This window comes from Coccinella septempunctata, chromosome 3, assembly GCF_907165205.1.
Source record: "Coccinella septempunctata chromosome 3, icCocSept1.1, whole genome shotgun sequence".
Taxonomy (NCBI): Eukaryota; Metazoa; Arthropoda; class Insecta; order Coleoptera; family Coccinellidae; genus Coccinella; species Coccinella septempunctata.
Genome location: NC_058191.1, coordinates 10592230 through 10606320, shown reverse-complemented (window position 1 = coordinate 10606320; position 14091 = coordinate 10592230). Strand labels below are relative to the sequence as shown.

General features: G+C 33.2%; 2 protein-coding genes across 2 annotated transcripts; both read right to left on the bottom strand.

Moving 5' to 3' along the window:
- Positions 1-5712: 5712 nt before the first annotated feature.
- On the bottom strand, positions 5713-6419 carry LOC123309581. Its single transcript, XM_044892767.1, has 2 exons — positions 6122-6419; positions 5713-5949 (listed from the first exon to the last, which is right to left on the bottom strand). Exons 1-2 carry the CDS (start codon positions 6194-6196, stop codon positions 5713-5715), a joined length of 312 nt encoding a protein of 103 aa, XP_044748702.1. The 5' UTR covers positions 6197-6419.
- An 852-nt stretch (positions 6420-7271) lies between these two features.
- LOC123309580 lies at positions 7272-14034 on the bottom strand. The gene is made up of 4 exons (XM_044892766.1): positions 13696-14034; positions 13116-13523; positions 9945-10286; positions 7272-7298 (listed from the first exon to the last, which is right to left on the bottom strand). Exons 1-4 carry the CDS (start codon positions 13768-13770, stop codon positions 7272-7274), a joined length of 852 nt encoding a protein of 283 aa, XP_044748701.1. The 5' UTR covers positions 13771-14034.
- Positions 14035-14091: the final 57 nt, after the last annotated feature.

Sequence of the window (14091 nt, the reverse complement as noted above, 5' to 3'; positions counted from 1 at the left end):
TACTCTTGCAAATAAAAAAAATTATGGTGTATATACATTTTTTCGATAAAATTGTGATGAAGCATCCCTGTTAGAATTATTCTTTATAACAACTGATATTTCTTATACTGAATTCGAATTTATAAATTGTGAATATGAAACAGAAAACTAACAGAGATAAAATTGAGCAGATGACAGTGTTGTGGTTTCTGAGAAAAAAGTTGCTTCCCAGGTGCCATTTTAAGGGGGGTGCTTAAAAAAATATATAAATAATTCCCAATAATTATACAGGGTGTCTGTAAACAAATGTGAAGGACTTAGGGAGATGATTCCTCGATGAAAATAAGCAAGGGTAGTTCCTATAATTTTTTTTCGAAATCGACCTCCCTTCCAAGATACAGCCTTTGAAAGGCAATGACGAGTTGACAGTTTTTAATTTTTTGTGTGGGTTTCAAGAAACACTGACTCTGACTTATAAAACTGTACATAATATGAAGCAATAAGTAGATGTTACTCACAGAATTTTTTTAGATCTCATAACTTAATTATTACGGTTGGAAAATAACAACCCCTTATGATTTTCCTTCAAGAATTGTTTTCGTGGGATAGATTTTCGAAAAATAAATTCTCTTATGGTTTCCCATTCAATACTGGAGCAAAAAAGTTTCTTGCAAAATTTCGATAGAGTCGATATTTTTCTCGGAATAAATAAAAATATACAAGCAGTTCTGATCACTGTTAGTTCATTCCATTTAATCGTATAAGTATTCCATATAATGACTACCTCCCGCTAAAATACATGCATCAACTCTCTGCTTCATACACCTTCGCATACTGCTTGTAAGTTTTTACTTATTCCGAGAAAGGTATCGACTGTATCGACATTCTGCAAGAGACTTTTTTTCTCCAAAATTGAATGGGAAACCATAAGAGAATTTTGTTTTTCGAAAATCTATCTCACGAAAACAATTTTTGAAGGAAAATCACAAGGAGTTGTTATTTTCAACCCCTAATAATAAAGTTATGATATTTAAAAAAAGTGTGTGAGTAACATCTACTCAGTGCTTCATATTATGTATAGTTTTATGACTCAGTGTTTTCTAGAACCCGTAAAAAAATTAAAAACTGTATCTTGGAAGGGAGGTTGATTTCGAAAAAAATTTTTAGGAATCATCTCCGTAAGTTCTTCGCATTTGTTAACAGACACCTAGTATAATTCACTATGTCAAAGCTTGAATATTCATGAATACATTTGCCGCTTCAACAAAACTCAATGATTATTTAAATTTTTAAAAGAAGTGGAAAATGAAATTACTCATATTTTATGCTTGTTTTTCATTCAAAAACTAAAATATATGTACACAACACTTAAAATTAATAGCGAAATGATTCTACACTTACTTTAGATATATACAATTATTCACAAGAATTTTCATGAATCAGGGAACTATTCATTTCTTTTTCTCTTGATTCCGCGGTGCAAATGTGTATTTGCGTGAACGGCAAGGGGTGATAGAGGTTGTTTGAATTTGCAATATCTGTTATCCGAAATAAGTTATCGGAGGAAATTTCTGCTGTAAAGGAGGACATGTTCAGCCTTGGCTCTCGGGCTGATCGGCTTGAGATGGTTCCTTCTGCGCCATCTGGAGGCACCAGCGGGGTTTGCTCTGCTGTGGAATTTTATTCAGAGCTGGATGAGCGTAGACTCCGAGCGAAAAACGTGATGTTTTACGGTGTCTCGATGACTGGACCGGTACGGGAGGATAATAAGATGGTGCAGGACATGGTGTCTAAAGTATTTCCGGAAGTTAAGATTGCCCGTACCACGCGTGTTGGCGGTAGCAAAGATGACGGCCTCTTGTCCATCAAGGTATCCTTTAAGGATTCCGAAGATGCTCTTAAGGTTCTGAAGAGCAAAAGTAAATTTGAGCCCGTCCGAGTGAGGGCTGATCTCACATTAAAGCAGAGGGAACATTTGTCACGGTTACGACAGGAACTGGAGGAAAGGAAGTCCAGAGGAGAGAAGGACATAACGATTCGTTATGTTCGAGGAAATCCAAGGACCGTTCCCCTCTCAAAAAATCATCGCACTCTGCCTTACGGTATGCGCAGCCAGCCAAGTCCTTAAGGTCTGATCATCTAACTGTCTACTATCAAAATGTGAGAGGTCTGCGTACCAAGTTCGCAGATTTCATGCAAAACGTATACATCTCATCATATGACATAATTTTAATCACAGAAACTTGGTTGAACGATTCTATTGGTGACCTGGAGCTGCAGTTGAGGAACTACAATATTTATAGAACTGATCGATCTACATCAACCAGTGAAAAAACTGAAGGTGGTGGCTGTTTAATAGCTATAAAGAAGATTTTCTCTGTTCAGTGCGTACCCCGTGTGCAGATGTCGGTCGAAGATGTTCTCGTTGTTGTGTCTATCGGGTGTAGGAAGTTTTTGTTCGTTTCAGCGTATATACCACCCAAGTCGCCAGTGTGTATCTACGACTATCACTGTGAAAACATTGAAGCTGCTGTTGATCGGTTTGGACCAGATGAAATATTTATTGTGGGTGACTTTAATCTTCCCAATACTACTTGGTCTAATGACCACATGTGCTTGAATATTGAATCGGGTTTTTGTCAGCGTTCTGAAGTTTTATTAGAGACTTTCAGCTTTCTCAATCTGTATCAGAACAATACTATTCTTAATATAAATTGCAGAATGCTAGATTTAGTTTTCTCGAGTTCCGAATTCCTGAGAGTCGATGCTGCTGATGATATCCTGTCGAAGTTGGATGTTCATCATCCGGCACTTTCTTTCAAAATTCCTACAAATCACCAAATCCAACTTCATACAGACCTCAAAAATGCCATAAAGCTGAGATCCTTACAGGAATGGCAAGTCCAATGGGAAGGAGCTAGCACTGGACTACATATGATACAACCCAAAATACATAATCCACCACAAATTAGTTTGGGCAGAAAAGACAAAACCGTAGTGAGAAGACTTCGAATAGGCCACACCAAGCTAACCCACAGCTATCTGATGTCTTCAGAAAATCAGCCCAAATGCGAACACTGTCACAATACCCGTCTAACTGTTGAACACCTACTATGTATCTGCCCATATTACGGAGATGACCGACGACGACTTGGGCTGAGAGAGAATCTTGGAAATATCCTCAATTCACAAAATCAAATTGAATTAACTCTTAAATTTCTCAAAAAATGTCAACTTTACAATAATATATGAATTCTCAAATGTTAGTTCTTCAAGCTCCGAATAACTAGATTTATATTTAGAATAAGTTAATATGTACTGTACCTCGTGTCAATGATCTCGATGTCGAGACACGTTAATTCGAAATAAAATAAAAAATAAAAAAAAATTTCAAATCCGCAAACTATGACAGACTCAATGAGTACATGTCCTCCATTGATTGGACTGCAATGCTTGGAGCAGTTGATGCGGGTGTCGACTCTCAGGTTGAAGCTTTTTACTCTCTTATATACGAGGCTATAGAGGAATTTGTTCCTAAAATCAAAATCAAATTGTCAAATTTTCCCAAATGGTTCTCATGTGAATTGAAAGATTTGATTTTTCGTAAGAAGATAGCTCATAGGAAATATAAGATTTCAAACACATGGGATGATTACTTGAAATTTTGTAGCCTCAGATCGCAATGTAAGAATTTGACTAAAGAATGCTATGATAATTTTGTCAAGGAGAGCGAAGAATCTAAAATTTTGGAACTATGTGAATGCTAGGAAATCCGATACTAATTTACCAGGTGTTATGTGTTATGGGGATGATCATTTTCATACCGAAAAAGATATAGCCAATGCTTTCGGTAAATTCTTTCAGTCAGTCTATATTCCGAGCGATCTGAATATTTCCAGCGAATCCACTGACAACTCATATCACGATTCCGAAGACATGATTTCTGTCCCGGTGATTCATGTTGAACATGTGTTGAATAGCATTGAATCTCTCGATGTGAATAAAGGATCTGGACCCGACAATATTCCAGTGTTACTCTTGAAGAAATGTAAGCAAACCATTGCTCTTCCGCTTCAAATTTTATTCAATAAATCCTTGAATGATGGAATTTTCCCGACTTCTTGGAAGTCTGCGTTTGTCAAGCCTGTTCACAAATCGGGTTCTAAGGAGGATATTTCTAATTATAGACCAATAACCATACTGAGTGCCATCCCTAAGTTGTTTGAGTCTATTGTTCATGATCAAATAAAGTCTAGATGTTATGATAAAATTATTCCTGAGCAGCACGGATTTTTTCGGGGTAGAAGTGTTGAGACCAATCTACTTGTCTTCGTTCAGTTTGTTCTTGAGGCCTTGGGAAATCACGGGCAGGTCGAGGTTGTGTATACTGATTTCGCTAAGGCGTTCGACAGGGTGTCGCACTCGATTCTGGGGAGGAAGCTTGCGTCATTTGGTTTTCATGGAAGATTTTATTTCTGGTTGAGTTCTTATCTCTCGGGCAGATTCCAGTTCGTGAAGTTAGGTAACACGCTTTCAGTTCCGGTTTCTGTCACGTCTGGCGTTCCCCAGGGAAGTCACCTGGGGCCTTTGTTGTTCTTGATTTTCATTAACGACATAGGACTCGTCATCCGTTTTGTCAAATTTTTATTATTTGCAGATGATCTGAAGCTTTTCACTTCGGTTAAATCGATGGCTGACGTTGAGGCTTTGGAGTCGGTTCTGCGAGCTGTTGAGGAATGGTGTGCAGCCAATCGTCTAACAATTAACATCAATAAATGTAAGTTCATGACTGTTTCTCGTTTAGAATTCCCTATAACAGTACACTATTTCATTAGACGGCAACCCATCGAGAGAGCATTTATTGTCAAAGACTTAGGTATTTCATATGACAGAGAGATGACTTTCAAGCCTCATATCCAAATGATTACTTCAACGTCCCTAAGAACTTTGGGATTTGTTCTCAGAAGTACTAGAGATTTCAGCAGCGAGACACTACAATACCTATATGTCACTCTTGTAAGACCAAATATGGAATTCGCATCCGTCGTGTGGTCCCCCTACACTGCCGTGGACAGCCTTCTTATCGAAAAAGTACAGAACAAATTCCTCAAATATTTAGCAATCAGAAGAGGCGAATATTCTTTTATGTCTTTCTCTGCGAGTCGTTTGCGGGACCAGCTTGGACTATCATCCTTGAGAACAAGAAGATTCCATGCAGATGTCATTTTTGTCTGTAAACTGTTTCGAGGACTTTTGTATTCTCCTGAACTTCTATCCCAGTTCAATTTATATGTTCCCTCGAGATTGGTCAAGAGATTCGATCTGTTTAGACCTGCCTTATCGAGAACTGATTACTGCTTTCATTCTCCAGTTTCCAGAATGATGCGGAATACCAATGTTGTAGATTCCTTGGGTCTCGATATATTTCATCGGTCGGTCTCGGGATTGAGGTTAGATTTAAGGCATCTCATAACACTGTGATTTTTTTTCTTCTATTATGTAATGTTTTTGAATAATAGAAATAGTTGATGATTTTGTAATTTTCATTGTTTTTTTTTTGTAAAAGGTTTTATACCGTTCATTGAATAAATAAATAAATAAATAAATTCCTTTTCATTCTGTTGATTCCACATAACTTCGCGATTTCCATGTCCGATGATTTTTTACTTTTGGTCCCCCGGGCGGTATTTTCCAAAATTTGCTTTATAATTCGGGCATTATTCAATTTTTTTGTTAGAATCGCCAATTTTTCGTTTGAATCGATGATGTTTTCGATTCAGTACTGGCATAATATCTGATGTCTTCTACACGTCTGTGGACACTCTCATTTTGTTTCATTAGGTTTTCTATCACCACCAATTTTTGAAGGTCGTCCTCTTGGCAGTACTCAAGTTTTTCAACGGTGGACAGTGCTATCTTCGTTGGTAGGATGAATGTTTCCCAGCAAGACATTTTCGAAATTTCCAAAGACTGAAATAAACGAAGTAAAAATATTATTTTCCATCATTCACATATTATTTGATAGAATGTGAAAATTCTAGAACTAAACGTTTGAAATGATAACGGAAAGAGTTGTAAAGAAATTTATTTTTGTGTATCCCAAGAATAAAAAGATGAAATTAATCAATTGAATTCAACTCACCAAATTTGTTTTCACAGGACACAAAAGTTCATTTCCAACTTCAACTTCAAGAAAAATATGATCAACTTCACTCATCGAACCATACGAATAGAATTTAAATATGTACCTGAATTTTTCCCTTCAAGTACCTACCTGTCATTTGGCAGTTTACGCGCGAACCCCCACTCTCCTGCAATGATGTAGTAAACGGCGGAGTTCAAATTTATCATTTTTGCTACATTACAAATTGTTTCTAGAATAACAACGATAAATATTTTCCAGAATTGCAAAAAGGCATCGAAATTTTAAAGCGACGTTGGACTGATTGTATCACTCTAGAAGGAAATTATTTTGATGAATGACCAAAAAAAAAATAAATACTATAGTAAATAATAATATATAAGTGAAGAAATAAAACTATGTGCGATCAATTTAAAAGAAGCATTCGGTGAAATAGATTGATGTATTTTGTTGTGATGACTCGATTCCTGTGAAATCATTAATCCTTGATAAAGGTCCGATTTGATAACGAAACGTCGGTGTTTATGTAAAAAGGAGTATCGATTAATATACAAACTATCCAAATACCTGAAGCAGTTTTCATTATTAAATAATACGGATGATAATATAAACCGTAATTTATAATTAGTGCCACACAGATAAATCTTTCCCAGAATTACAGTGACAAATTGTTCCCAGAATTAAAGTCAGATATTATATACTTACTAATTAGTGTTAACTTTTTATTCATATTTATTCTTGCTTTTGAAAGATCGGTTGGGTGGATGAAACTACTATAGATGGTTGAAAATTATATGTATCCTCGACCTGTTTATATCCAACATACAATTCTCAACTGCTGCACAAAACTGCTCCACAGAGATTGTCGTTAAAAAAAACAGATAATCTTAAATAATATAACATTACGATGCATGACATTTAAACTAGAGTTAGTAGATTCAGAAAAATTATAATTCAGCTTAGCAATCTAACGAAAGAGCAAGCTGTTAAATTTGCATATGTTATTATGCCTATACTGAAATTCAGTCAATTTTACTATGGGGAGTTTTTTGTTCATTATTCGAAAAACGATAAACTATCCCAAATCAAAATGGCATAAAATAAATCTCAGTTTTCTGGTTTCTGAAAAAAAAATTGAAAATTGCTTTTTTTAATCATCTTTAGCTGTGTCAGTGTCCTGGAAATGGAATGTTCAAAATAAATTAATCCAAGTTGTGTATGGTAACAACTAACAATTTATCAACATTCTTTCGATTCACCGATTGAGAAATTAATAAATAAAAACAACAACTATATCAACAACTCAGGTGAATTAATTTCTTGAATGGATAAATTAACGGTTGTTTTTAGAAATATTGAATTCAGACATTTTGGTTCAATCCAAATAAAATGAAAGTAAGAAAAATGAAATCAGTCAATGTCTTCATCAGTATTCGTTTGCCACTTCTTTTCATTCAGCTGAGTATTCATGTTTATTGAACAAGTACCTAACCACCTTGAGGGATGCTTTATTCTCTTAATGGTGCTGATAACGCATTTGAATAACTTCTGGTATTCACTAATACTTTTATCACTTCAGCAGGTACTCTGACAATATGAAGGAACAATATTGGGTCAGTTTCTGTATACGCTGAAGTATGTTCCTAAAATTTTGCAAATTTTACTTGCCTGACTTTCAATAAACAGCCCCTGCAAAATGTCAGATAAAGCTTCAGATCTGTGCTTAACATCAGAATTATAGATGTACATACAATATTGAATCATTAGATGTATATTTCACTAGTTATCGACTTTGAAAATAATAGTTGATTTACGAAAATTTTGAATGAAACCGATATGAGTCCAAATTTTCTTCTATACCTAGTTAGCTCAGAACTATGGGATATTTTTTATTATGCTACTGTGCTTGAACTGATCGGTTTTGAGATGATTAATACGTTGATTATCTCATATTTTTCTCTTCGTTTTGAAAGGTTCCAATTCGGAATTATATTTTATATCTGATTTTGTTCAACGAAAGACGGAAATAAAAAATAAAGTGTCTAAATTGTTCGCTTTTTAGCTATACCTTCAGAATGTGTATGCCCTATCCAATTCTTAAACGAATCGTCGAATTTCAATTCCTTATTTCACAAAGTACACGATAAGATCAATAAATATTTTTGCATGCTGAATTTAGTTGTGATACTTTGGCAAAGTGATAAGCTTAAAAAAATGTGTGTATAACATCGAAATAAAAATCGGGAACAGAGATATTTCTTCCAGTACTGTAATCAATGAACGCTACAATATTCACAAAATAATGAATCCCAAAATTTTGGAAATATTCTGATCTCATCCATGTCTTTTCATTCTCATGTCCTCAACTTAAAAATCAAATCCAAGTTGTGTATGGTAACAACTAACAATTTATCAACATTCTTTCGATTCACCGATTGAGAAATTAATAAATAAAAACAACAACTATATCAACAACTCAGGTGAATTAATTTCTTGAATGGATAAATTAACGGTTGTTTTTAGAAATATTGAATTCAGACATTTTGGTTCAATCCAAATAAAATGAAAGTAAGAAAAATGAAATCAGTCAATGTCTTCATCAGTATTCGTTTGCCACTTCTTTTCATTCAGCTGAGTATTCATGTTTATTGAACAAGTACCTAACCACCTTGGGGGATGCATTATTTTCTCAATGGTGCTGATAACGCATTCGAATAACTTCTGGGAATCACTAATACTTTTATTACTTCAGCAGGTTCTCTGGTAAAATGAAGGAACAATATTGGGTCCTTTGAAGCATATCACTAATTGGAATCATAAATCCAAACAAAGAAAAACTTTCTGTCAGTTCGAAAGGAATTCCTAAATTTCATTACTGCATACTTCAATTTATTTTGAATAGTTTCCATGAATTTTCATTTTCAGTTGTTATTATACAGAGCCATTATATTTTTTCAGGAATATTATAATCAAATATGACTTATTCAAAAAAAAAATCCGCAAAGGTCAACATATCTTTCATACTTCATAGAAAAAATTATTTGGATGTTTTGCTCCTGATTTTTTTTTGTATAATCTAAATAATTAAGCAATCCCTAAAGTTAAGAGAATGTATATTGAAAAAAGTATCTTTTCTCGTACTGTTGAATAGTATATTTTTCTTTTCGAATTCCTCCCTTACTTACCTGCCTTCTCGAATTTATTCTATTATAATGTGTACCTCAATGACTAATCTTTGGAATTTCGATTATATATGACGAATTAAATCGCAATGATTCATATCTTTTTGATGCATTTATATCTTATTTCATGAGGCATAGCGCTGAATTTTTTTTTGCGAAAATTTAAATATCTTAATTGATTTGCAAGAGAGAACAATGCTTTCGATACATATTTGAAATGACACCTAATAACTCAAAATTTTCAAATAAGGATTAGTCAATAAATTATATTTTCGTTTCCAGAGAAGCTACTTAGACTCGATGAATACCAAAAATAAAGCTTCAACTTCAATTGATCAATTTTGATATTATTTCATATATTATTTTTAGAATTCGTGAAAAAAAAATCATTTTTCATATAAAATTTATTTATAAAACTATGAATAATACAGAACAATATATGTACAATCAATTCAAATACATTATTTACATATTTACAATTCAAATAAAAACCTATCACGAAAAATCATTTGTCAGTTAAGTTTTTTTCCACTATTTTTTCTGTGCTTCTTTTTTCCTTTTCTTCTGCGATTTGGGCAATTATAAGTAGACGCAGCAAGGGGAGAAGTAGTGGATATAAAATTGTGATGCCTGAATTCAACTTGCTTCTTCCTCTCTTCACATAATTCTGCCAATTCGTTATGCGCCTTTTCTGCATCCCCTTGTACAGCCTCTTCTAAAATACTCTTCATACGTAATGCCTTCTCCAGTTTTTCTGTGAGAAGGCCTGGAGACTTTTTCTTCGTGGCTGAACTGTTCGGTGGGCTTGATAAATTTTTTAGCTCTCTCAGCAGACTCGCCTTATTTTCTATGAAGTTTCCGACAACAACTACATTTCTCAAATTTCCTGCTTTTAAGGTTTCTAAAGTGGAAATTGCCACCTTTGTTAAATTAATGGAAATTTTCGGTTTGCTGATCCCATTCTTCTTTGAGATTTTGGTCGTCTGAAACAAAAATATAAATTATAACATAACTATGAACAAAAAATTGATTTTAAAATATCCATTCAAAACGACCCATTACAAATTCCAACATCCAAATAAAAACTATCTACAGTTCCATATTATTCTCGGAATATTTCAATAAAATTCAAATGTTCTGGAGATAAACAAACGAAACAAGAAAATTAGAATTATGGACAATTTTCGAAATATTTCTGGAACATATTTGTCTCTATCAGATCAAAAAGATCGGTCAAATTTCTACATCTATTCCTAGGGATAAACAATCGCAGTAATAAATTAATTTCAAGAACAATTTCTGGAATATTTTGTCTGTAATAAGTGGTTAGGTACTTTCAGAGCCAAATGTTTAGTCAAACTCTAAAACTACTTTCTCAATACTATTATAAATGAAATTCAACTCACCATTTTCAGATATATGCACAAAACACAACACGAAACTTCAAATTTGACAATGAGACAAGCACTTTACTCTTCAAAGTATCGGTATAAAATGAGAAAGCTACCCCTATCTAATTTACTTTTTCTACCTGCCAGCCTTTCGGAGTGGTAGTTACCCCTTCTCTTCTATGACTGTTCTGTTAGTAAAGGAATCACTTGTCAGATGCGCTAGCGTATCTTAATTTTGCTAGTTTAAATTTTCTGATAATTTGTTCTCATACTTATTGTTTCTTCTTTATTTTTAATGAAGTGGAAAGTTACCCGATAAAAATATCTCATTGTTAAATTGGCGAAAATCCTATTGGTTTCTGTACATCACATATTTCATTAGGTACCATTGTTATATTCAATATAAGTCTCTGAAATAATAGAATATAATAACTTTTGAATCTTTTTTATTTCCATCAATTGGAAATATTGATTAATCATTAAAACAACACCTTATTCTATGTGTTCCTCTGTTTGAATTACTGGATTCCATATTTGTCTTTTGGGTAATTATGGATTATACTCTCTGAGCATTCATTTGGAAATATGAATTCGTTTTTGATCAACATAAATATGTTGATACAGAACAATATGACTAGAAAATGGATTTCACCGTCGCAGCTTTTTTTAGTGTGTGTTCCGATTAGAAACAAATAAAAAAATACAGATAAAGTATAGAAAAAATTATTTTATTGAAAACAAAGATGAATAGCAAATGTTGAGTTATATTTCTGGAGATATTCCTTCTGTTGTTTCATTATATATTTTTCCATATACTCGTGCAAATAAAAAAAAAATATGGTGTATATACATTTTTTCGATAAAACTGTGATGAAGCATTCCTGTTAGAATTATTCTTTATAACAACTGATATTTCTTATACTGAATTCGAATTTATAAATTGTGAATATGAAACAGAAAACTAACAGAGATAAAATTGAGCAGATGACAGTGTTGTGGTTTCTGAGAAAAAAGTTGCTTCCCAGGTGCCATTTTAAAGGGGCTGCTGAAAAAAATATATAAGTAATTCCCAATAATTATACAGGGTGTCTGTAAACAAATGTGAAGGACTTAGGGAGATGATTCCTCGATGAAAATAAGCAAGGGTAGTTCCTATAAATTTTTTTCGAAATCGACCTCCCAAGACACAGCCTTTGGAAGGCAATGACGAGTTGACAGTTTTTAATTTTTTGTGCAGGTTTCAAAAAACACTCACTCTGACTTATAAAACTGTACATAATATGAAGCAATAAGTAGATGTTACTCACAGCATTTTTTTAGATCTCATAACTTTATTATTACGGTTGGAAAATAACAACCCCTTATGATTTTCTTTCAAGAATTGTTTTCGTGGGATAGATTTTCGAAAAATAAATTCTCTTATGGTTTCTCATTCAATAATGGAGCAAAAAAGTTTCTTGCAAAATTTCGATAGAGTCGATATTTTTCTCGGAATAAATAAAAATATACAAGCAGTTCTGATCACTGTTAGTTCAATCCATTTCATCGTATAAGTATTCCATATAATGACTACCTCACGCTAAAATACATGCATCAACTCTCTGCTTCATACACCTTCGCATACTGCTTGTAAGTTTTTACTTATTCCGAGAAATGTATCGACTGTATCGACATTCTGCAAGAGACTTTTTTTCTCCAAAATTGAATTGGAAACCATTAGAGAATTTTGTTTTTCGAAAATATATCTCACGAAAACAATTTTTGAAGGAAAATCATAAGGAGTTGTTATTTTCAACCCCTAATAATAAAGTTATGAGATTTAAAAAAAGTGTGTAAGTAATATCTACTCAGTGCTTCATATTATGTATAGTTTTATGACTAACGGCCGGTTTCATAATCAAACCTAAAGTCGCTTTAATTCTAAAGCTTTCTTTAACCCTAATAAAAATGACACTAAAGGAAGCTTTAAGCTCAAAGTGACTTTGAATTTGATTATGAAACTGGACGTCAGTGTTTTCTAGAACCGGTAAAATAATTAAAAACTGTATCTTGGAAGGGATGAGGTTGATTTCGAAAAAAATTTATAGGAATCATCTCCGTAAGTCCTTCGCATTTGTTAACAGACACCTAGTATAATTCACTATGTCAAAGCTTGAATATTCATGAATACATTTGCCGCTTCAACAAAACTCAATGATTATTTAAATTTTTAAAAAAAGTGGAAAATGAAATTACTCATATTTTATGCTTGTTTTTCATTCAAAAACTAAAATATATGTACACAACACTTAAAATTAATAGCGAAATGATTCTACACTTACTTTAGATATATACAATTATTCACAAGAATTTTCATGAATCAGGGAACTATTCATTTCTTTTTCTCTTGATTCCGCGGTGCAAATGTGTATTTGCGTGAACGGCAAGGTGTGATAGAGGTTGTTTGAATTTGCAATATCTGTTATTCCTTTTCATTCTGTTGATTCCACATAACTTCGCGATTTCCATGTCCGATGATTTTTTACTTTTGGTCCCCCGGGCGGTATTTTCCAAAATTTGCTTTATAATTCGGGCATTATTCAATTTTTTTGTTAGAATCGCCAATTTTTCGTTTGAATCGATGATGTTTTTCGATTCAGTACTGGCATAATATCTGATGTCTTCTACACGTCTCTGGACACTCTCATTTTGTTTCATTAGGTTTTCTATCACCACCAATTTTTGAAGGTCGTCCTCTTGGCAGTACTCAAGTTTTTCAACGGTGGACAGTGCTATCTTCGTTGGTAGGATGAATGTTTCCCAGCAAGACATTTTCGAAATTTCCAAAGACTGAAATAAACGAAGTAAAAATATTATTTTCCATCATTCACATATTATTTGATAGAATGTGAAAATTCTAGAAATAAACGTTTGAAATGATAAAGGAAAGAGTTGTAAAGAAATTTATTTTTGTGTATCCCAAGAATAAAAAGATGAAATTAATCAATTGAATTCAACTCACCAAATTTGTTTTCACAGGACACAAAAGTTCATTTCCAACTTCAACTTCAAGAAAAATATGATCAACTTCACTCATCGAACCATACGAATAGAATTTAAATATGTACCTGAATTTTTCCCTTCAAGTACCTACCTGTCATTTGGCAGTTTACGCGCGAACCCCCACTCTCCTGCAATGATGTAGTAAACGGCGGAGTTCAAATTTATCATTTTTGCTACATTACAAATTGTTTCTAGAATTACAAAATGATAAATATTTTCCAGAATTGCAAAAAGGCATCGAAATTTTAAAGCGACGTTGGACTGATTGTATCACTCTAGAAGGAAATTATTTTGATGAATGACCAAAATAAAATAAATACTATAGTGAATAATAATATATAAGTGAAGCAATAAA

Bases quoted from the DNA above. Each gene is read 5' to 3' on its own strand.
- LOC123309581 (XM_044892767.1), bottom strand. From the start codon at position 6,196: ATGAGTGAAGTTGATCATATTTTTCTTGAAGTTGAAGTTGGAAATGAA. The intron at 5,950-6,121 runs GTGAGTTGAATT...CGTTTATTTCAG, and splicing joins GTCCTGTGAAAACAAATTTG to TCTTTGGAAATTTCGAAAAT.
- LOC123309580 (XM_044892766.1), bottom strand. From the start codon at position 13,770: ATGAGTGAAGTTGATCATATTTTTCTTGAAGTTGAAGTTGGAAATGAA. The intron at 10,287-13,115 runs GTTCACGCAAAT...TTTTTGTTTCAG, and splicing joins AACCTCTATCACACCTTGCC to ACGACCAAAATCTCAAAGAA. The intron at 7,299-9,944 runs GTTGAATTCAGG...TTCCATTTCCAG, and splicing joins GTGAAGAGAGGAAGAAGCAA to GACACTGACACAGCTAAAGA.